Here is a 24137-nt window from a genome sequence, read left to right on the forward strand (position 1 = left end):
TTCGAAAATCGTTCTCAAAATACAAACAGTAATTTATAATTGTATTTTTTAATTTGCTAATTTCCATATACTCTACTTAGTAAAGATAGCTTAAATCCTTTATTTTCACTGTGAATAGTTTAAAATTGGTCATTAAAAGAATTATTATGGTCTAGAAAGTTGAAGTGCGTACATAGACTCTGTTTTTCTATTATTGAAAGCCCTTTTGTATTCTGCTATCCGTTTATTAAAAGTTCTACCAATTTGACTCATGTAAGTTTTTGAGTGGTCGCCACATTTAAGTTTGTATACATCACTGAGTAAGTGCTTTTTCTTTTGGCTCTTGTTCTTAATATATTTGCATAAATTGTTGTTTGTTCTGAAGGCTGGTGTTATTCCTTTCTTTTTTATGTGTTTGGTCATTTTTATTGATATCTTGCCTTTATATGTAATTGAGCAAAAGGTGCTGGATTTTTTCTTTGCTGGTGGAAATACTAATTTCATAGCTATCTCATGTAGTTTTTGACTTAAAATTTTATTTATTGTTTGTTAGTAGTACCTATTGTTTACTGATTTTCCTTAATAATATTCAATTTTTTCTCAAATTGATATGATTCGTATATACATATATATATATATATATATATATATATATATATATATATATATATACGAAAATGGTTGCGTTTCGATTTAATTTGAGTCTCTTACCACTCCCTAACACGTGTTTCTGGGTCTACCCGTCATCATCAAAGAGAGAGTTTGTAAGAAAATTAAAAAAAAATTAAATTGAAACGCAACTATTTTCGTATATTTATCGTCCTTACTCGACGCAATGAGTACAAGAATGATGGTAATTTATATGGGTAAATTGTTGATGCATATATATATATATATATATATATATATATATATATATATATATATATATATGTGTGTATATATACATATATATATATATATATATATATATATATATATATATATATATATATATATATATATATGTTTGTATATATATACATAAATTTTAATTATACCAAAATATTTAAGAATGTAAGAATATTCGTAAAAAATGACGGAACAATGGCAACACAAGGTGACAACTTAAACCCATTTCTGTTCAAATTTTATAAGGGACCAGTTAAAAGATGGAGTGAAAATAAAAAAAATTAATGGGTACAAAATAAAAAACACAAACATTACCATTATTTGCTACGCAGACTATGCTGTACTAATGACAAATAGTGAAGACCTACAGAGATTTATACATATTCGATCAGATTGCTACAGATTATAATGATGACATTAAGAAACAAAATGAAATACCTATCTAACTATGTATAAGACATGCAAAAAACGCTACGAGTGGATTAAGATACGTAACATAGCGTAATAAGCTTCTAGAATTGAAAACAAAACAGGCCCTAAAAGCAGCGGAAATAAAAAACATTAAAATTCATAGAGGAGAAAACTAGGTGGAACCATTATAGTTTATTCGTCTTCCGGGTTTGGACCGTGTCATTTGTGAGTGACCCAAAAGTGGGTTCATCTCGACGTTTCGCTACAATTGTATGTAGCTTCTTCAGGAGAACAAAAAAGAAAAAGAGACAAAAGACAGGAAGATGGGTAGTTAGCAACGGTAACTCAGTTACTCAACGCAACCAGAGGCGAATACTAACTACCAAGATGGGCATTTGGTCACAGTAACTCAACTACTCAACGCAGCCAGAGGTGAAAACCAAATGCCAGGACAGGAGTGTGCCGTTCGGCACACTCCGTGGCGCGAACGTCAAGAAGCGCGCGCTGGCCAATCATGTGGCAGCATCGTGGTAGCGGGACCGGACGGCGGCTCTAGACTGGGATTCCAGATGGGAGACAAGTAGTACCCTTCCTCTCGATTGATATTATGTGGATTTTTTCGGATCTCTAGAGATTCGCGGATTTTCCTGGAATAAAAGAAGGGGCTCTTAGAAATGAGTTTTTTCGAACAATATGGAATGACCGGTTTTTTGGCAGTGTTCTGCAACTGCAGTATGGGAGAAAAGACCTGATCGAATGCATCTTTGATGCTCTTGAATCCGAGTTTTGACGGAACGACCAGTTTCGCCAATATACACTTGTCCACATGAACAAGGAATAGAATAGACACCACAGGAAGATAGGGGCGGTAATGGGTCCTTAGGAGAGGGTAGATATTGTGAGATTTTCTTGGGTGGTCGAAAAGTAGTCCTGATACCTTCTTTGCGAAGAATTTTGCCAATCCTATCAGTGACACTTCGAATATACGGAAGAAAAGCCACAGGAGTATTACCCGAAGATTCTGAATTTGTCGTCCTAGGGTGTAAAGGGGGATGTAGATGTCGGTGTGTAATATTTTGAATTGTGGACTTGGAGTAACCGTTGGCGACAAGGGTTTTTTGCAGATGGCCAAGTTCTTCTCTAAGGTTGTCAGGTTCAGAAATCGAAATGGCCCGATGGATGAGAGAGTTGATCACAGAATTCTTTTGGGCAGGATGGTGGTGTGATGAAGCATGTAGGTAACGATTCGTGTGAGTCTCATTACCGCCCCTATCTTCCTGTGGTGTCTATTCTATTCCTTGTTCATGTGGACAAGTGTATATTGGCGAAACTGGTCGTTCCGTCAAAACTCGGATTCAAGAGCATCAAAGATGCATTCGATCAGGTCTTTTCTCCCATTCTGCAGTTGCAGAACACTGCCAAAAAACCGGTCATTCCATATTGTTCGAAAAAACTCATTTCTAAGAGCCCCTTCTTTTATTCCAGGAAAATCCGCGAATCTCTAGAGATCCGAAAAAATCCACATAATATCAATCGAGAGGAAGGGTACTACTTGTCTCCCATCTGGAATCCCAGTCTAGAGCCGCCGTCCGGTCCCGCTACCACGATGCTGCCACATGATTGGCCAGCGCGCGCTTCTTGACGTTCGCGCCACGGAGTGTGCCGATACGTCCCGACACGACAGGTCACCGCGACTATAAATAGAGCGGTAGCGGAGTAATCGTCGGATTCACTCCCTGCCTCTCGACGCGTTAGTGTTCTGAGCTGTTGGACGTGAATCCCTGTCCTGGCATTTGGTTTTCACCTCTGGCTGCGTTGAGTAGTTGAGTTACTGTGACCAAATGCCCATCTTGGTAGTTAGTATTCGCCTCTGGTTGCGTTGAGTAACTGAGTTACCGTTGCTAACTACCCATCTTCCTGTCTTTTGTCTCTTTTTCTTTTTTGTTCTCCTGAAGAAGCTACATACAATTGTAGCGAAACGTCGAGATGAACCCACTTTTGGGTCACTCACAAATGACACGGTCCAAACCCGGAAGACGAATAAACTATAATTCTGACTCTGGCCGTGGAAGCCTACGATTTCATTAGGTGGAACCGTTGATTATAAACCACCCACTTTATAATCAATGGTGGAACCGAACAAGAAACGATGATAAGACAACAATACAATATTCAAGACATATTACGATATGAAGAGAACAAAAAAGGAATTAAAAGAGACATGTAACGAGAATGGAAGACAATAGTATAATCATGATTATGAGAGCAGAGAACCAGCAGGAAAGAGACTACCAAAAAGACCACTAAAGATACGAAAAGATATCTGCTTATTGGAAACGCAAATACTATTAAACACTCCAGTAAACACAGTATTTATTTAACGTAAGAAGTTTAGAAATATTTAATATCTAAGAAATAATTTGGAGGTGAAAATTATTCTAAAGAAATAATATTAAGAACATTATATTTACTTATGTACTAAGTCTTATTATTTTTTATATGTATTATGTTTTATACTTATCTGGTATAATCTATACAGTTAATTTTGATATGATAACATAATAAGGTAAACAAATATGTAAAATATAAATGTTAAATATGTTTATTGAAACAAAAATCAACAAACTGTAGTATTTATAACACTTGACGAAAAATATTTTTAAGTATTTTTTATCTCGGAAATGTTTTTTTATCTACTACATGATGAATACGAATTAAAATGTGTTGTTATATTATTGACAACACGCTTGGAAAATATTACACAAATTAAATTTTTGTTGTGAGAAGCAAAATCGGTAATCGGTGCTAATCGACAAGGAAGTAATACATTACAGATGCTGGAATTAAGTATAAAATATTCTCAAAAATATAGGTATGAGGAAAGGCAAATATATTTATTATCAAGATGAAATGACATTATTATCTAGATTATTCTAGATGAAGGACATTGAATTAAAAAATATTTCAGGAGAAAAGTAATCAAATCCATAGTAAAACTTTCGATAAAATATCGATGTCGCTAAAAATGTCTGTCTAATAATAACGCATATTACATGCGATAAAGAGTTCGTTGAATTTGATTTACAAGATTTTAAATCGACATCAATAAAAACTACATTGAAAAAATAACTACGCATGTCTTTAAATAATATTTTATAGTTTAAAAAATGCTATAATCGTTACGGATAATGCAATTTATCATTCGCAATTGATATAAAAATAATCCATATTCGATGCTAAGCTATCGTAGTATACGGACTTGTTTTTCGATACTTTGCAAATTGAGTTAAAAAGTAACGAAAAGTTAATTAGTCTTTTACATACTTGTTTTTATAAGCTAGCTATTTATCAAAAACAAATAGTACGGGAGGTTATAACGAAAATGATTTGATTATCCGATGAAAATTAAAAATGAAAATGGTCCATGAATAAGTGGTATGTTTAACTTAAATTTTTAACAACAAAATAACATGCAACAAATGTATTCAATCTATCCATACCAATTAATAATAATCACATTCTATCAACTGAAAACAAACCTATAAACAATAAAGAAGATTCAGTCCACTATACCAATGCGTAAGTATCAATCAGTGACGATAACCCCATCGATGATGATATACCTACAACCAAAGAACATCCCCAGCAAGACTTTACTAAAAAAAAAGAAAACGTAGTAAAGAAACAACACATAAAGAATATAAAGTCAAAACTTCAAACAAATATCAATATATTCCAATAGAGTAGAATCAAAAAAGCGATAACACAAAAACTAAAGACCCTAAACCTCCAATTTTTATATATGTAGTCACTAACTAATAGGCCATATTTGATAATCTTGCATAAATAACAGAAGAAGAAACTTACCGCACAAGCATAGTTCATCATATTTACCAATAAAAAAAGAAAGAGTATATCGAGTAGTTATACGCGTCACGATCACTCTGTTCCAGCCGAATTATTTAAACTAGAATTGGAGAAAAAAGATCAAGGTCAGAAATGTTATTAATATTAGACATGAAGTGCCTAAAGAACCTTTGTCTCTATTTTTCATAGATATTGAACCACAGAAAAATATTCTATATCGAATTACTGAATTATACGAGACTTCTAGTTGAACCACCTAGGAAAACCACCACTTAAAACTTTGCAAAAAAAAAACTCAATAACACGCCAGTTATCTGTGCTTTGTGTCATGGAAATCATCCTTCTAACTATAATGGATGTAGGTATAGTATACAAAGATCTGCACAAAAAGCCAAAACACAAGACAGCCAAACAGAAATATAGAAAGCCACATAAAAACAATTTGGCTAATATTAATCCTTTGAACTTTATTAATCAACAATCAGCAAGTTCAGGACAACATCTTCAAAATACATAGAACAAGAATGTACTCTCAAGTAATACGTGGAACTACCCAAGAAATTTACATCAACATGGAAAGCCAACTTAATATCTATCTTACAGAGTTTAAGAATACGTTTTCACAACTCATAAACCAGAATAGCATGATACTGTAGCGAGATTAAATAAAACGAGTGGTTCGAATTTATATAAATATATTTATTTATAAGTTTACAGTTCGATAGTATCTTTACAACTCAACTCACTCCTAACATCCTTACATATATATACCAATAAGTATTATTCTCGAATCTTCTGGGGTAGTCCCACCTCTAATTCGTTGTTTGACAAATTAATTTCTACAGCGCTTGATACATCGCGAAGGTTCTCGATGCCATTTCGAGATGCAACCGTTACATAGGCCATGCCGAAAGCATGTTCGTAACAATACTAAAAATGCGAAAGTAACTAATGAATTATTAACGCAATGAAACAGGCATCCAGAATCGCTTCCTGGAACTTTAACGGGCTAAGGAAACATGTGCAAGAAGTAAAATTATTTTTGGTAACAAATAAAATTGATATTTTGATATACTGATATTTCAAAAAGAGATGCCACTAACAGAATAATTGTAAATATCCAACAATATAGAATATACTATACATCCACCCAGAACAAGGTGTTCACTCCGGGACAGCAATTTACAACAAAATAGAAGTACAACTAAGTGAAACACAATTTGGTTTCAGAAACAACCTTGGAACCAGAGAAGCACTCTTCAGTTTGCAGGTTATCGTTCAAAGACATAAGGATATCGAACAATCGGTATATATGTGTTTTATCGACTTCGAAAAGGCCTTTGACCGAGTAAACCATGACAAACTTATAGGTGTCTTGCAACAGGTGGAAATTGGACATAACACGACGGAAGCAGTGTATCGCCTCTACTTTTTAATATCTACTCAGAATTTATTTTCAAAGAAGCCTTAGTTGACGATACTGGCATTAAAATCAACGGAATTAATGTCAACAATCTCAGAGATTCAGACGACACGGTACTTATTGCCTCCAATGAGAAAGACCTGCAACGACTTAAACAGGGTAACCGAAGCATGTGATGAATATTGGCTAAAACTTAATACTTCTAAGACAAAACTTATGGTTGTCAGCAAAACGGAGTTACAACCAACGAACATCAGAGCGTATGGAATAGAGTTAGAAAGTGTCCACAATATTACCTATTTGGGCGCAAACGTTAACGATAACTGGGATATAAATAAAGATATAAGAATACGCATTGAAAAAGCCCGAGCCACCTTCTATAAATTAAAGAAAGTTCTAATTAATAGAGATATTACGTTAAACCTTAAAATCAGATTAATACGCTGCTACATATTCTCCACATTGCTGTATGGTATGGAGAGCTGGACCCTTACAGAAACATTATAACATAATACAGGGTAAGATCGCCGGAAGGAGAGGCCCAGGCCGAAGAAGAACATCCTGGCTCCGAAATCTCCGAATTGGTAGAACATGCAGGAAGTTTAAAATAAGAAATAATCTTCCACTACAAATGAAACAGATTTAACATTCACTCGTTAACTTTTGCGTTAAAAATATTAATATTTAATAAAATCTTCGAAGTAATACACATGGAGTCGAATTCTTTAAATTAAATCTGTTGAGAGTTAAAGAGTGTTGACTGTTACGTGTTGATCCATGTATTCTAAAGATTAGGTACATGTAATAAAGTCTCGTTTAATAAATTTCTGTAACAATTTAACGTGATTTTCTTCTTATTTGGATGTTCGCAACGAAATTTATTTACATTCTTTCAGTTTCTGAAGTGTGGTCAACCAGCTAAAAATATACATTGTAGGGAAACATTAAAAAAATATATTGTAAATAGATTGTGAAAATCTTTAAACACCTACGGATTAGATATTATTCATTGTCGTTGAAACTAATTTACTAATTAAAGTACCACTTACTTATTGCATAAATTACTACTAAAACACGCTTTATGTAGAAAATATAATTTTACATGGAATATGTATGGGTATTGTACACACGAAATTGAACAAGGAATAAGATTAGCACAGACCAGATTAGCGACGGGGCCGGATGAAATACCGAGTGAAATAATAAAGCTTTTTGAAAGTTCAGGTAAAAGATCTCCCCTTCATCTTTTTAATAAAATTTATGAAACTGGCTAAGTACCAACGGCTTGCTGTTGTCGGCTTTTGTGACGATACCTAAAAAAGCAAATGCGAAAGATATAGTAACTACCGAACCATCAGCTTGATGAGACTTGTTTTAAAAATATTTCTTCGGATTTTGCAGTCAAGGATGTACCAAAAAATAGAAGAACAACATAGTGATACGCAGTTTGGGTTTCGCAATAACCTTGGAACCATAGAAGCAATATTTAATATTCAGATTACGGTACAGATATGCCGATCATCCAGGTTATATGTGTTTTATTGACCTTAAGAAGGCCTTTGATCGAGTAAACATATTGAAATGATAGCCATTCTTCAGCAGCAGGTATTGATGATAAAGATCTACGTATAATTAAAAATCTTTACCTGTACCTAAAAGCAAGCACAAACAAAGTGAAGGATACCTCCTCGGAACCAGGAACCTCAGACACGCGGCAACCGACGACGGTTGCTGAGACAGACACCCCTGGTCCCACAGCAGGGAGAAGATCATCAGATGATGGTCGACGAACTCTGCGGAGGAGGTTCCGAAACAACTGAAGCTGACCCCTCCTCAAACGAGGAGGAAATGGACACCTAAAAAGAACCGAAACGATACCTAAGCCATGGGCAAGGACGTCTAAAAAAATAAGGTTACTATTATTCAATGCAACCTCCAACACAAAAAGGTGGCAACGGCGACACTATGTCGCCGCCTGGATGTAACGGAGGATACAATAGCACTAATCCAAGAACCTTGGATAAATAAGACTTTTGTGACGATACTTAAAAAAGCAAATGCGAAAGATATAGTAACTACCGAACCATCAGCTTGATGAGACTTGTTTTAAAAATATTTCTTCGGATTTTGCAGTCAAGGATGTACCAAAAAATAGAAGAACAACATGGTGATACGCAGTTTGGGTTTCGCAATAACCTTGGAACCATCAAAGCAATATTTAATATTCAGGTTATGGTACAGATATGCAGAGATGTCGTTCATCCAGGTTATATGTGTTTTATTGACCTTAAGAAGGCCTTTGATCGAGTAAACATATTGAAATGATAGCCATTCTTCAGCAGCAGGTATTGATGATAAAGATCTACGTATAATTAAAAATCTTTACTGATATCAACGTGCAAACGTCAGGATTGGCCAGGATATTTCTGAAGAAGAGCTTTAAATACGAAGAGGAGTAAAGCAGGGGCTGCATTTTTTCTCCACTAATATTTAACATGTATTCGGAGTTCGTTTTTAATAATCCATTGGATAGTGTTCAATGTGGTATCAAAATTAATGGTACCAATATTGATAATTTGAGGTACGCGGATGACACGGTGTTAATTGCAAATAGTTACGAAGAACTTCAACATCTAATTAATAGGATTACCACAACGTGTGATGAATATGAATTGAAGCTAAACACCACAAATACAAAGGTGATGGTTGTCAGTAAAACGCCAATACAACCAGAAATAGTAACAGCTTATGAAGAACAACTAGAGAGAACCAACAGTATCACTTATATTTGGCTGTAATCTAAATTTGAACTGGAACATGAGCAAAGAAATTAGAATACATATAGAGAAGGTTAAATCTACATTTTTTTATCTTATAAGAAGAAAATGTGGATTATATGAAAATTATGTGGATGTGTATACTTGAGACTAAAAATTAGATTTGTAAGATGTTATGGTTCTCTATTGTTTTATATGGTGTAGAAGGTTGGACTTTAACGGATACAGTCGGTCTTAACTCCATCTAACCACCCAATTTGCGATCGGCCTCTGCTTATCTTTCCTCTAGGAGTTCCTGTCGTTATTTTTTTAGCAATCGTATTGTCTAGCATTCGCATTATGTGTCCAGCCCATCTAAGTCACTGGGTTTTAATTAACGTTATGACATCTGATTAATTAAAGAGTTCGTATAATTTGAAATTATATCTTTTGTGACACTACACTTGATCGTTTATAGCTTCAAATATTTTGCACGAGTATTTTACGCTCGAATATTCCCAATAGTTTTTCATCCTTTTGCGTCAGAGTCCATGTTTCCGCTCCATATATGAAAACTGGCCTCAGCAGAGTTTTTATATAATAATTTTAGTTCTTTGGGTATTTCTTGAGTTGTATTATTTTTGGAGTCCATACTATGCCCTATTTGTAAGGTTAATTGGTCTTTTAATTACTTTGCTTCTTTGTTGGTAGTAGTCACTAGCGACTCAACACTCGCTGTCATGTACGTGTGTATGTGAAGCTGTCAACACGTTCAAACATATGAATTCAAACTACTGTTTCCCGTTCCTCATTTGTTATAGGATCCTTCGTTGATGACTAGACCGACCTGTTTCGCCGCTTTTTCCAATTCTAGAAAATATTGCTCAAAATCTCGCATGATGCGCCCTATTATGTCAATGTCATCAGCGTATGCTAAGATTTGTATCAATCTATTGTAAATGGTACCGCTGTCTAATTCGTCTGTCTTGGACTGCCTTTTCCAAGGCAATGTTAAATAGGAGGCAAGCCAGGGCATCCCCTTGTCTGAGTCTATCCTTTATCTCAAATTATCGAGAATTCTTTCCCTGTATACTAACACTAGTTTTTAAGTTAGACATTGATATTCTCGTTAATCGGATAAATTTTTCTCAATGGCATTGATTGGTATAGTACTGTTCTCTTTGACATTCTCGTATACGACTTTAAAATAGACGAATAGGTGATGAGTTTTAATGTTAAATTCCAATTTTTTCTCGAGGATCTGTCTTATTGAATGAATCTGGTCAATTGTTGATTTTTCTGGTATTTTCCAACTATGCCAACTGTGTAAACTTGTAGTCTTTCGTAGAGATTATTTGCTGGTATTTTGTAACCACTTGTAAACAGGATTATACTTCTGTAGTCATACTGGAGCTGATCGCATTTTTTATTTAACGGGCATATCACGCCTTGAGACCATTCACAGGGCATGGTCTCATTTTACTAGACAAGAAGTAAAAGTTAATGCATTGCTTGTAGCAGGAGGTCGCCACCATTCTTGTAGAGCTCACTACAAATTGGATAAGTTAATGTAGCTTTATTCTTTTTAAGATTTTTAATGGCTTGGGCAACCTCTTCAGTGGTAGGAGGTCTTTTTTTTGTGTTTAATAGATTCCAATCATTTTGATCTGCTACGGTGTTTCTTCGATATAATGGCCGTTAAATTTCGAAAAATTCAACCCATCGGTTTAAGATTGAGGTCGTATCACTTAGGATATTTCCTTCTCCATCCTTACAGCTCCCTATTCTTGGCTTAAACTCGTTACTCATTTTGTTTACATTTCTGTAGAACTTTCGACTTTCGTTTTTATTTCTTAGCCATTCTATGTTTTCTAACTGCTTTTCTTCAAATGGCCTTTTTTTTCTTCTGTGTAATCTTTTTTCTTCATTTCTTAGGGTCTGGTATTCCTCCTTTGCTCTTAGCGTCTAGCTTGATTTGTCTTTAGGTATGCCCTATTTTTGTTATCTGTTTTGTTATCTTTTGTTGCTTCCTAGCACTCATCGTCAAACAATTCGTTTTGTCTAACTGGTTTGATTTTCCCCAAAATTTTCGATGCTTTCTCAGTTATTATATTTCTACATTTTGTCCACAATTCCTCCACATTTTCTTCCGCTTCCAGGCTCTCTATTTCCTCATCCATTTGTCTCTTATACTCTCTCGCAATTATCAACATTAATTATTTTTTGTTTCATATGTTTATCCTTCTTTAGGTTGTGGTCACTATCTCACTATCTATGTTTGGAACTCTGACATCCATGAGGTCGGAAGAATGCCTTGCATCTATTAGGATGTAATCTATCTGGTTAACGGTTTCGTTGTCAGGTGATTTCCATGTTTTGTTGTGTATTATTTTGTGGGGAAATCTTGTCTCTCCTACTATCATGTTTTTGGTGCCTGCAAAGTTTATTTTTCTCAACCCGTTATTATTTGACTCTTCATGCAAGCTCTCACATCTTATAGTTGACTGGAAAAGCTCTATTGCTCTATGCCAATGTTTGCATTTAAGTCCCCAGCAATTATTTTCACGTCATGACGTGGACATCGATCATATTCCTTATCTAAAGTATCGTAAAATTCATCTTTTTGGTCGTCTTACTTTTCTTCCATGGGTGCGTGTACACTAGGTAAGCTATACATAAAAATAAGCTATATATAAAAATTTCCGCGGTCACGTAAATGAAAATTACTCGGAAAGAACCATGTTGAAAATTTATTTCGCACCCATTTTGGAGCCATTATAAAAGAGGAATATGGTTCTGTTCGAGTTCGTGGTCTCTATCTGCCTACTCCATTTACTTGTGACTTACTAGTATCTTGTTCTCCAAAAATACGACAACCGTCAAAGGGCACTGAGATCTCAAGAATTTTTGACAAAGGATGAGGCCTCTTCGGCTAAAGGTGGTTCACTACATTTCATTGATCTTCTAGTTCCCGTAATAGCTGTTATCTACATACAACATTTCGAAACAACAGCCCTGTCCTCATAAAATTTCAAACTCACCTGCTGGTTACGGTACGTTAATGACACCTTTGTCATTTGACCCGATGGTAAAGCAATATATTAAGTCTCTTCCTCTCCCACCTGAATGAAATCCATTCCAGTATTCAATTCACGATTAAAGTTGAGTCTGAAACATCTTTGCCAAACACTCACCTCACAGTTTTTTCTATTCCGTGTATCGGAAACCCACCCATACAACCGTTATCTCAATGCCCAGTTCCATCATCACCCCGCTCAACTCAGTTCACATATCAACACTCTTATTTCCTGTTCCATAAGACTTCAGATCACAAATCATGCGAAATCAATTTAATAAGGCAAACACTCTTACAAAACGGTTACCAACAAAACCCAAATCAATAGGAGCATTCAAAAACATATATACCCCATTTCATTCGAAAAAACAAACCTTGCTACCCGACCAAAATCTTTCTACCTTTTATCAAATGTGTCACTGACAAAATCAGTAGAACTTTTAACGCTCTAAACATTAAAACCATCTTCACTACTAACTCCAAGTTGTCAAATCTCGTCAGATCCGTAAAAGACCAAATATCTAATTAAGATCATATTATCTACGAGATACCTTGTTTTAGTTGCCCACGAACATACATAGAACAGTCAAACCAACGAATTTGTACTACTTCAGTTCCAGGCTAACATCATATTCTCACAGGTCACAAAATAGATTTCGAAAAAGCAAAAACCATCGCTTCTATCTGCTCCTCAAAATCGAGAATTATCCGTGGAGCCATCGAAATTGAAAAACGCCCTAAATGCCGCTAAAAAACTGCCTGCAACGTGGCGACTGCTACTTGAGCGACCCCCGCTCTATCCGATCCCGTTCAGACCGTTTCCTCGCATACCGTTCCCGCGCATACTGAGGATATAAAAGCAGCTACACAGAGTAAGACCGCTTGTCACTCGACACTGAGGAGTAGACAGATTCCGACCTTAGTGCCATTTGTGGGTTCTCGTATTTCTGAAGAACAAGATATTGGTACGTCACGAGTCAGGAGAGTATGCAGATTATGACCCCGAACTTGAACGGAACCATATCCCTCTTGATAAAGACTCCAAAATGAGTGCCGAAACGTCGAGTGTTAAATTCTCAACGCGTTCACGAGAACTTAGTAATTTTCATTTAACTGACCGTGAAAATATTTCCGAACATATATATATATATATATATATATATATATATATATATATATATATATATATATATATATTATTCTTGGATTAGGTTAAATAAATTATATTACATGTGGAACTAGATTTTCCATAGAAATCAAAACGTTTCGGCAGGAAACCCTTGCCTTGGTCAAGATTCTAAAATGTACAAAATTAAGAATAAACAGTTATTGTAAAATATTAGTATACTTTCTCTATAACGAACACGGTTATTACGAGGTTTCGCCTATAACGAAGTACATTAGATATCCCGTGAAATTTCTATTGAACTATCTCCCTCTATAGCGAGTCAAATTAGGTTATAACGAGAGAAAATAAGATCGAAAAACGTGTTTTTTGCGTTTTTGGTCCGGCCGTGGCTATAAATAAAGACTCATGATAGATTCTTCTAAGTATTCTAGAACCAGTTGAGCAATGACACTAGAACTTGCACTCATTGCACATCCATCCATTTGTTGGTATATTTCGTGCTTATTATAAAAAGTATGTTAAGTTTAATGTTAACTCTACAGATGATTGGAATTCTTGCAATGGCATGTTAGTGTACTCTTTTATGTCATTCCACTTCTTTTTAATGATGTCAGTCGCAAGTTTTATTGGGATGTTAGTGTATAGTGAAATGACATCTAAAGATATTAATTTATAGTTATTTGGTACGTGAATGTTTTTAATGTTGGAAATATGGTCATTGGAATCTTTAATATGTGTAAGGATTTTTATTTGTGACATTGGAAATAATGTTTTTTAAGAACTTTGAAAGATTTTCGAAGGGTAATTGAATGCAGGAAACGATAGCAGAAAGAGCCTCTTTCTGCTCGTGAAATGTGACTGAAATCAAGCCTGCAGCGACGACTGTTTTAACATGTCGTCCTTAATTTTGTTTTTACCTTTTAACGTATTTAGAAATTTTAAAGTGTGTTTTTTTTTAACAGTAATTTTTAAAGTGTAATTGCAACTTCAGTATATCATGTTATTTAACGTTGTTGTTTGTTTCTGCCACGAATCTTACATTCGGACCTTGATAAAGGTGGCAAAAAACCACCGAAAGCTTGGATTCAGAATAAATAGTACGCCTTAGCAAAGCTCTGTTTTTATTGACTACTACACCCAAAAGAAAAGAGTATTTACATATATTTTTTCCAAACTAGTCAAAAATTTTGGACTACTTTTTCTTATATATACATATATATATATATATATATATATATATATATATATATATATATATATATATATATATATATATATATATATATATATAATATATATATATATATGTTATATATATATATATATATATATATATATATATATATATATATATATATATATATATATATATTATATATATATATATATAAATATATTATATATATTATATATATATATATATATAATATAATATATATATATATATATAATATATATATATATATATATATATATATATATATATATATATATATATATATATATATATATGGCGCAACAGTACAATTCGTCAAACATTTCGTGTATGAATCGATATCATTAGGGATCTTATAATGTTATTTCAACATAACCGTTGCTTCATCATGGATCAGAGATCCGGGAAAGATACAAATTCATACACAGACGTTCGGCGAATATCTCTAATTGTTTCCCACAAGTCTTGGTAACTACGCTTAGTTATAATATCCTTGGTAATATTCTTCGCTTGGTCTTATTGGATTGCTCTTCATATCTATGATCTACCATATATATTAATAGGTGTTGAAAATTTCTAAAGGCTAGAAAGCTCAAATTGTTCGTTTACATTCTGCTTTGGTAAGTCATAAACTAGAAAAATAAATTTAATAATCTATTTAATTAGGTTTCTTATTGTCTACATTTTTAAACTAAAAATGTCAAACTTGCTTAATTTGCACCTATTGTTGTTTTAATTGTATGCTAAATCAGATCTGACCCGGAAATATTGAAGTAAGAAATAGCGAAACTGTAGCGTTATCTATAATTAGAAACAGAGTTTACTTCTTAGTTAAACAAATTCAATTTTCGCTGCTCCTTCAATGTCCAAAACTTATATTCAATTTAGTTCAAAAGATATATTATTTAAAAATAGTAATTTAAAATTGGTATTATTTGCTGTTTAGGACTTTCAAAGTATGAGAGGACGTTTACAGTCGGTAATCTACACCAAACATCACAAACAACTCACTTCTAATAAGTTACTTACTTTTTAGGAATTTAAAAAGTCCCTACGAATTCCGAATCAAATCCAAGAAAAAACATTTGCGAAAAGCTCAATATTTAGATCAACGGGATCGTTAGGTTCTTTAGGCGCTCTGTTTTCTTCGAATCAGAATAGAAAGGCGCCGGGTATTCCGAATGCTGGTGATAAGATGTACAAAAGTGAAGAAACGTTGGATTCCATTAAACATAGTATTTCAGACAGTGAGGATGAATCCGATAGCAAAAGTGTCGACACTTTGAGTAGTTCTAGTGAGGAGAAGCAGTCCCCTACTGTTGTACGAGTTAGGAAATAAACATTAGATAAGATTTACTTTATAGTCACGTGTGAGTTTTTGTATTTTACGATTTTATAAATAAAACAATTAACATACCCCATTTCCATACCAATATTATAGTTTGAACATATTATTTATTTAAATTTATTCGGTTATTAATTATTGGAAAAGCAAAAAAATCTTTGGGATTTAAAATTGCATTGTGGCGAGAATGGTCTAATAATCCGACATTTTGTTGTGTCAACAATTCGATTCTCTCGAGAGCTCTGTGCTCTGTCCATTGTTTTAGTGGATGATGATTCATAGTTTGTGTAACGATAAGACTACCAAAGAGAATTGAAATACTATTATAAAATTAATACCCCAATCAACCATGGGAGCTTATCGTCTAGGCTTCGCCTAGCTCAGTCTCTTAAGTGTGAATTCGCCTTGTCTTAAACTATGAATTAAGCAATGAACCCTTAGCTGGTAGAAAATAAAACAATGATTTAACTAATCATTATTATTTAACACATAAAAAATAATATTTAACTAGCAAAAACAACCCTGCCTAATGCTTTGCATTAAATAAATTTAAACGATACTTGTGGCATCGATGGACTGTTTGCTTCTAAATATGTGTGGCCTGCAGATTATGTGGGCAGGTCCTGTTGCCGGCTCCAAAGCATGTGAGTAGGTCTTGAAGACAGCTGTTTAGGCCCGCGGCACTCCATAAAGTATTTTCAATAAAATGTTCCAGAAACATCCCATAAAATCTTCAATAAATATCCCATAAACTAGAATATTAAATAGCCTGTGTTAGGGAAACATCAAAGGATGTTTAATTTATTATTATTATATTATTATTTATTATTATCAATTATTTTACAAAATTTAAATTAAAATTTGCTAAATTCTGTTAGATTCCTACATGCATAGAATTGAAAACGTGGCTTTAAAAGTAGTGAGGTTACGAATATTACTCAACCCAAGAGAATTCTGCAGACGGTAAAATGAACCTTATAATAATGTTGCCTTCTTTTATAAATTTTATTTACAGACAAAAAAACAATATCCCACCACAATCAGAAAAGTTGATTGACAGACAGTGGGGAGACTAAAATGAAGTTTAGAACAGATGTCATAGGACGTATGCCTATGATGGAATTAGCTCTTCTGTCGACACCGAACAGAATATTTACTAGCGGATAGAAAAAGAGAGGGCGAATATTTATTCTACTGGACAGAAAGAGAGAGAAAAGAAAGAGAGGAGAGGGAAAAATAATAAAAAAGAAACTGAAGGTAAAGAAATTAATAAAGAAATTAAAATAAAATAATTATTTAAATATAAATTAATAAAGATGTGACGTTTATAACATTACATTTGTTTTACGAATCTCATCGATGTCTTGCGGTAAATAAATTATTGTATATCAATTAATCTACAACCTTTTTGGTGATACACCAACGACTTATCATTTACGATGTTGCACACGTTTTTTGAGTTTCCTGCGTTAAAGATTTTTATACGTGTTCTCTGGTTGAAGCGCTGTACTGTTTTTTGATATCAATTCACACCAAAAATATTGTTCACCAAAAAGCTTTCATGGCGGATCCAGTAAAGTAGGGATTACAAGAATCCAGCTTTCATTTTAGTTTTTGTTAGATTAATTCATAGCACCAGTTGCCTTTGTGACGTTTGGGAACACGATCGAAAGTTTTGGAGAAGTCTAAGTAGACTATATCAATAGGATGCCGATTGTTTAAAGACGAGGGCCAACCGTTTGCACAATGAAGTAAGTTTGTGATCGTTGAACAACCCTCGATAAAGCAGCGGTTTTGGTTAAGGATGACATTTTCTTGAAGGTGAAACTCAGACATAGCTTCAAAAATAATGGATGCCATGACCTCGCCAACAATATCAACTAGGCCGATTGGGGGATAATTATTACAATCAAATTTATTGCCTTTCTTGAAAATAGGAATAACCGAAGTTAATTTCCAGAATGGAGGGAGGTAACCTTGATTAACAGAGGCATTCGTTATGAGAGATATAGGCGTGGCTACAGATAGTGCACATTATTTAAGAAAAAAAGAGGTTAGTCCGTCCAATCCAGGTAAATGAATTTATTGCGTAGTTTCCGTAAATGATATGTAATTGCTTTCGGTGTGAGATGTTTTCCAGAATTGTATGCAGGCGTGGACACATTATTTGAGGAATGGTATCGTTAGGTTTATCTGTAAAAACCTGAGAAAAAAATACCGATAAACATTCCTAGGATTCTTTATTCGAAAAACATAAAAATCCGTCAGCTTTTTGAAGTAATATAATGTAAAGTACCTACCGATATTCTTTTTATTATTACAACTTGCAATGATACAGTGGACGAGAAAATCAAGGGAACCAGAGAGTTTATATATTCGCCGAAACTTCCTCCTATGTTGAATTAAGCGTGAGCTGAGAGGTTAGTCCAAGGTTTTAATTTATTTTTGTATAGTTGCCATTCAGTTGTATGATCAAAAATAGTTGTAATAGCAGTATGAAGAAAACAGTCCCACACTGACGATGGATCTGAGCCATTAAAAAAATTGATTGCCAGACTAGCTGGGAAAAACAGAGTTAAGATTTAAGAAATCAGTAGTGGCATGTTACCAAAATATTTTTACAAAACAATGTTAAGCTAAATTGAACGTGAGCTGTAATAATCGAGTGGCACACTTCAGCTGTGTAAATTAATTAATCGTCATTTGTGAAAGTTAAATCTAACATTAAAGGATGATTTTTGGCTCTAAACCTTGTAGGTTCAGTTATATTAAATTTGAGTTCATGGTAAAAATTTGAAATAATGGGCCAACTAATTTCTGAAAAATTGAAATCTCGGACAACACTCAGATTTTCAAGAGATGACAAAGTTTATCAATAAGGATCTTGTTCTGAGTAAGGGCTGTATCCAGAGGTCGTTATATGCAAACTATATTATATTTAAATGAGATATTAGTAATAAATAAGTGCATCATGTCTATACCAGGAAGAGCTATTTTTTATTAGCGATGGAAAAAGTAATAGTAAGGACGCCAAATAAGGCCATGTTCAGGTATAAATGTCTGTAATATTTTATTCAACAACATTATGTGCAAAAATGTCTTAAATACACATTGTTTAACATGTTACCGAATTTAAGGATAAAATAATAAATAAATATTAAATTGTAACATTGAGTAAAAACTTGCAGTGTCTCATTTTTTTGCAGCCTTTTTACCAGTTGGTTCAATTTCTGGTTCGGTTACACAATTTTCTTAAAAATCTTTGGCGATTGCTTCAATGTCTCGTTGTGTCAAACAACTAGGGACAAAGGCAGTATTCGGAATAGTATTTAGATTTAATGGCCATATGCTAGTTGCTTCTAATCTAGAACAAATATTTTTTTTGTGTTATTGTATTTTTCCACACCGGCGTAAATATTTGCCCAAATTTTGCTCGGTTGATGGTACGTTTGTTATAATGGTTCACTCAAAAAATTTTAACACCTCTTCATCTAAGTAATATTCGAAACTCCAGAAGACTACTTTATTAAGTGGTTAAAGTTCATGGGTGGTGTTGGGCAGTAGACAAAACAGAGTTACATCTTTTTTCATTGCAGCTTCTACAATTCGTATGTCTAAATGAGATGAAGCTCCATCAAAAATTAAAAGGGCTGGTCCAGGATTTTTAAATCGGCAGAAGTGATCTAACTACTCTATAAATGCTTCTGCTATCATTATAATTTTTGTTTCAGCTTGAAGATTATAACACAATTCTGGCTTAAATATCTGGCAAGTGGAGGAATGCTGTTGCCTATGCCTTCCCACATGCCACGATTGTTACATTTTAGCCGTGCTCTGGTGCGACGATATGCAATCTTTTAGCACCTTTACTAGCCAATACAGTTTGTTGGTGATGTAGTGTAAGCTGGCATCCTTTTTCGTCCATGTAAATTTGAGCAGGTTTCGCTGCGAAGTCTTTCTCATTTAAAATATGACGAAGTTTTCTGAAGTAGTCATTAATAACTGTACGATTCAATTTTTGGGTTCTGGCTAAGTTGAGTTTTTGAGCACGACGCTTTGCAATGTCAGGATGTCTTGAAAAAATCAATTTTATCTATTTTTCCCATTATCTCCTTTCTAACCGAGAATGGATACCTTATTCCTGCCTCTTTACCAAAAGCATACACGTTGTTCGTAATATTTTGGGGGTTAATTGGATACCCACATCACACAATCTTTCTATACGCCTAACCAATTCATCTTCTTGAGGATTTCTGAGAACTGGAGGCTGCCCAAGTCGGTTTTGTGAACTGCCACTAGCTAGATGATTACGTAACATACGCCGAGGAATACTAAATGTAAGTGCTGCCTTATTAATAACCATGCCATTTCGTACGGCATTCATCGCAGCTTCAATGACCTTTTTGGACCACTGTTCCCTTTTCCTGGGGGACATACCTGCAAACATAAAATATTTTAAATGATTGTGTAAGTAAATTGTTTATAATGCCAACCAACTCTTAATGAGGCCAGTCAATTGGCCTCATTGGGGTACTACCTACTTCTTTATTTAACATCAAAGAACAGTAATAACAAGCAATATAGTGAAAAACAGTACCATTTCGTAAAAGAGTATTCATTTGCTATTGCTTTACAAAGAAAACACAAGTGGTACATATTATTTAAGTAACTTTATAACTTACCTAAAATTTATTACCGAACTTCGGCACCGTAACAAACACTTGTCTATTACAGTGACATCTAGTATATAATATCTATATTTAAGAAAATATTTACAATTGGCCTTATTTAGCGCCAGTACCTTACCCAATTTGATTAGCTAATTAAATGCATACTCCTCCTCCTCGGTGAGTATCTCTGTCTCTACGAAAGATAGTAAAATTGCTAAAGTTTATAATAATATCGGCGATAGAAGAATTTTAAACCAAGTTTCTGTTAGAAAAATAATATGAAGTTTTAAAAATTGACTTGTATATATAAATTCATTAAATTTAGACATAAGCGAGTTTATATTCGTATACATAAGAAGCCAATCTGTAAATTTATGTGCAAGAGAATTATTAACGAAATTTTATTATCTTTGGACAGCCATTCAAATATTTGATCATAAGCTCCAATATTTTTACGAGTTTCAAGCTCAGTACGAAACTTCTTTAATCGAAGTTGCTTTATAGAGATATTGTCATCAATTACAGAATACGTTTCTGTGGACTTTTTTTCCAAAAGTTTATTGTTGTTACGAAGAATATTTCTAGTATGATGTTCGGAAGACAAGACCACTTTATCATGCGAGGATAACGTTGATTTTAATTGGTTTTACATTCTTTATAAATGTATTAAATGAAACGAAACTATCCTTATAAGTATCCCTGCGAGCGGGACAAGGCTTACTGGTTCCACTAGCCTGGACTGAGTGGTTCCGCCCTCGCGGATTTACAAGAGGGTAGGAAGATTTTGGGAGGAAGGGGATTAAGGACTTCTTGGTCTCAGGTCTTGCAAAGAGTGAGAGGCTATGGGCTTACGTTGGAAGCCGGAGCACTGCATAAGCGAAAATGTGTATCTCTTCTAGTCTCTACCTGTAACGGCCGGGAATAACAAAAAACAAATTTCGAGTTTACAATGTATTAAATAGACTGTATACTACAAAATATCAGTTATGACCAATAATGTTTCGATCAGGCGCGAAGGGAGACGAGAAGAGACAAAGCAAGGAATTAAAGAGCGGACAATTCCGTATATTAGATATACCTTGTGTTAGTATATAGATCTTAGTTACCTTCGCGTATTTAGGCTCTAGATAATGAATACGCCTCCAGTCCTACAGGGATTCGAGATTAGTCAGTTTTAAGAAGTCAAAACGGCGCGCTTTTGCGAACTTTCGAATCTCCAGATACCGGCACTTCTACGTCACACTATCCCGGCGAGTTAAATAGCGCGCTCACTGGCTGCGTATCGTCCGATCTCCCGTACTTCTTGCGTGGGGCGCTCTAGAGTGCCAACTTCCCACTAGTTCCCGCTGGCCCGCTGGTTCGGTTTTTTATGAGCCCGTATTCTCAATTTTCAGTCGTAGTACCAAGGTCGCGTTATTGTTTTTTTGCTGACTGAGTCCCCGTGTTATTTTTCAGCGGAGGTCTATGTTTTTTAAACGTGATTTAAACAACCGTGGTGGCCTGATATTTGAGACTCGTGTAATACATTTAAACTGGGTCGAGTTTTCAATCTTTGTTTAATGTAAAATGTTTACATTAAATATGTTACGTACTAGCTATGAATTTATTTGTTCTTTAATCAATTTGGAATATGTAATAATTACTTAAATAATTATTACTCTTTACTAGGCTAATTACCCCTTAATTTTTCCTTCTTTATTTCCTTGCTATGTTTACATTACAGTAGCCTAACATAATTAACAAGAGGGAGCTGTTTTGGTCGAAAGGGGACATCGTCGTGTGTGAATTAAAAGGTCAGTCAATAATTTTTTGTGACAGAATTTTTTTTATATGTTTCAAATAAAAGACTATACCATCAGAAGATCAAAGATTATCGCCATTTTAAAATACCATAAATTTTATAAAAGTTTTTTTACGTCAAGGGATAATTATTAATATTGCTTAATAAATTTAAAGTTTCTTTTTATAATATTCAGAATTTTATATTTTTTTAGAGTATAAAAACATATGAACAAATATTTCAATATTTCAAAATTTTCATAGGAAGTGAAATTATTTTACGAATATCCAAATTTCTTGTTTATGTTCTTTTATCAATGTTATAAATAAACAAACCGATAAATATTTGGTAAATTAAAATTATTTTATGTGGTACAATTTTTATTGGGACAGTTAAGCCCATGGAATTTATTTGATAAATCTTCATATCATTTCTTTTGATAATAAAAGATATTTGTATTTGCTTATTTATGTTATTTCTATTTATTTCCTTTTCCTATTTTATTCCGATAAGGAACAACTGAGAGATACTGGAAGCCACGAGAAAAGATAAGTATAACCTAAGCTGATCTATTTCTTTTTGTATAATAAAATGGCACCCTGAGATTATTTTTTTATGTATGATTTTGCGACACTTAGATAATTAATTAAACAATTAATTAAAGTAATTAAATAAATAAAAAGTTAATATAAAAGTAAGACAAAGCAGATCATAATATTAAATACTATCAAACTATTATTTTCTTCTCTTTTGAGCTGGACTAGGTCTCCTATTTGGAAATGTTGAGGTGCTGCGGTTAGCTTGCTTGCGTCTTGTCTTCCTTCTTTGTGCTTTAGTAAGAATGTTTTAGCAGCTCTGTCGTGTGCAATTTGTAGTTTATATCGGAGCTCATATAATAAGCATCTATGTTATAGCATGGCTGAATTTCCTGTGTGAGTAAACCAGTACTTCTGGTAAATTTTACCTTTCGACCATACAACAATTCAAAAGGTGTGTAGCCGTGATATGCATTAGGGGTAGTGTTGTAGCAGTATGTGAACATTCTGCAACACTCGTCCCAATTTTCCTTGTTTTCGTCTATGTTTGATCTTACGTATTCATTTAGTGTCCTATGTAGCTTCTCGCAACTCCCTATTGACTGAGGGTGTTATGACGTTGAAAAATTGTGTGTGATCTTTAGCATTTTAGTTAATTCATTCATTATTTCATTTTTATATTCAGTGCCTTGATCCGTTCTAATCTGTTTCATGAGTCCGTATGTAGGTATGAAATTATCAAAAATGCCACGAGCTATCGTTCGGCTTCTTTATTAGCTACTAGGATACTTACTGCGTATTTCGTCAGTTCGCAAAGCATCGTGATACATTATCGATTACCTTCATTACTTTTAGGGAATGGACCTATCGTGTCTATATACACTATGTCCCATGGTTTTGACGAAGTGTCCGATATCACAAATTCTTCGACATGTAATCTTTTTGGTTTATTAATTTGGCATTTATGGCAATATTTAATATATTTATGTATGTCTTTTTCTATGTTCTTCCATCTAAATCTCGCTTTTAGTTTCTTTACAAGTCTATTATTTCCCACG

The 24137-nt window shown here is 33.9% G+C and overlaps 1 protein-coding gene across 3 annotated transcripts in view; it reads left to right on the top strand.

Annotated features, from left to right (window-relative positions):
* Fam92 (CBY1 interacting BAR domain containing protein Fam92) overlaps positions 1-16169 on the top strand; it is a 63006-nt gene extending 46837 nt beyond the window's left edge. For 2 of the 3 annotated variants that reach the window (XM_072540603.1, XM_072540605.1), the window contains 2 exons: positions 15695-15727; positions 15785-16169. In XM_072540603.1, coding sequence (XP_072396704.1) covers positions 15695-15727; positions 15785-16087 — 336 coding nt within the window. In that variant the 3' untranslated portion in view covers positions 16088-16169. The remainder of the gene's footprint in view (positions 1-15694; positions 15728-15784) is intronic. The other variant, XM_072540604.1, reaches the window with a different exon arrangement.
* The last annotated feature ends 7968 nt before the right edge of the window (positions 16170-24137 follow it).

This window comes from Diabrotica undecimpunctata, chromosome 8 (assembly GCF_040954645.1).
Source record: "Diabrotica undecimpunctata isolate CICGRU chromosome 8, icDiaUnde3, whole genome shotgun sequence".
NCBI lineage: Eukaryota > Metazoa > Arthropoda > Insecta > Coleoptera > Chrysomelidae > Diabrotica > Diabrotica undecimpunctata.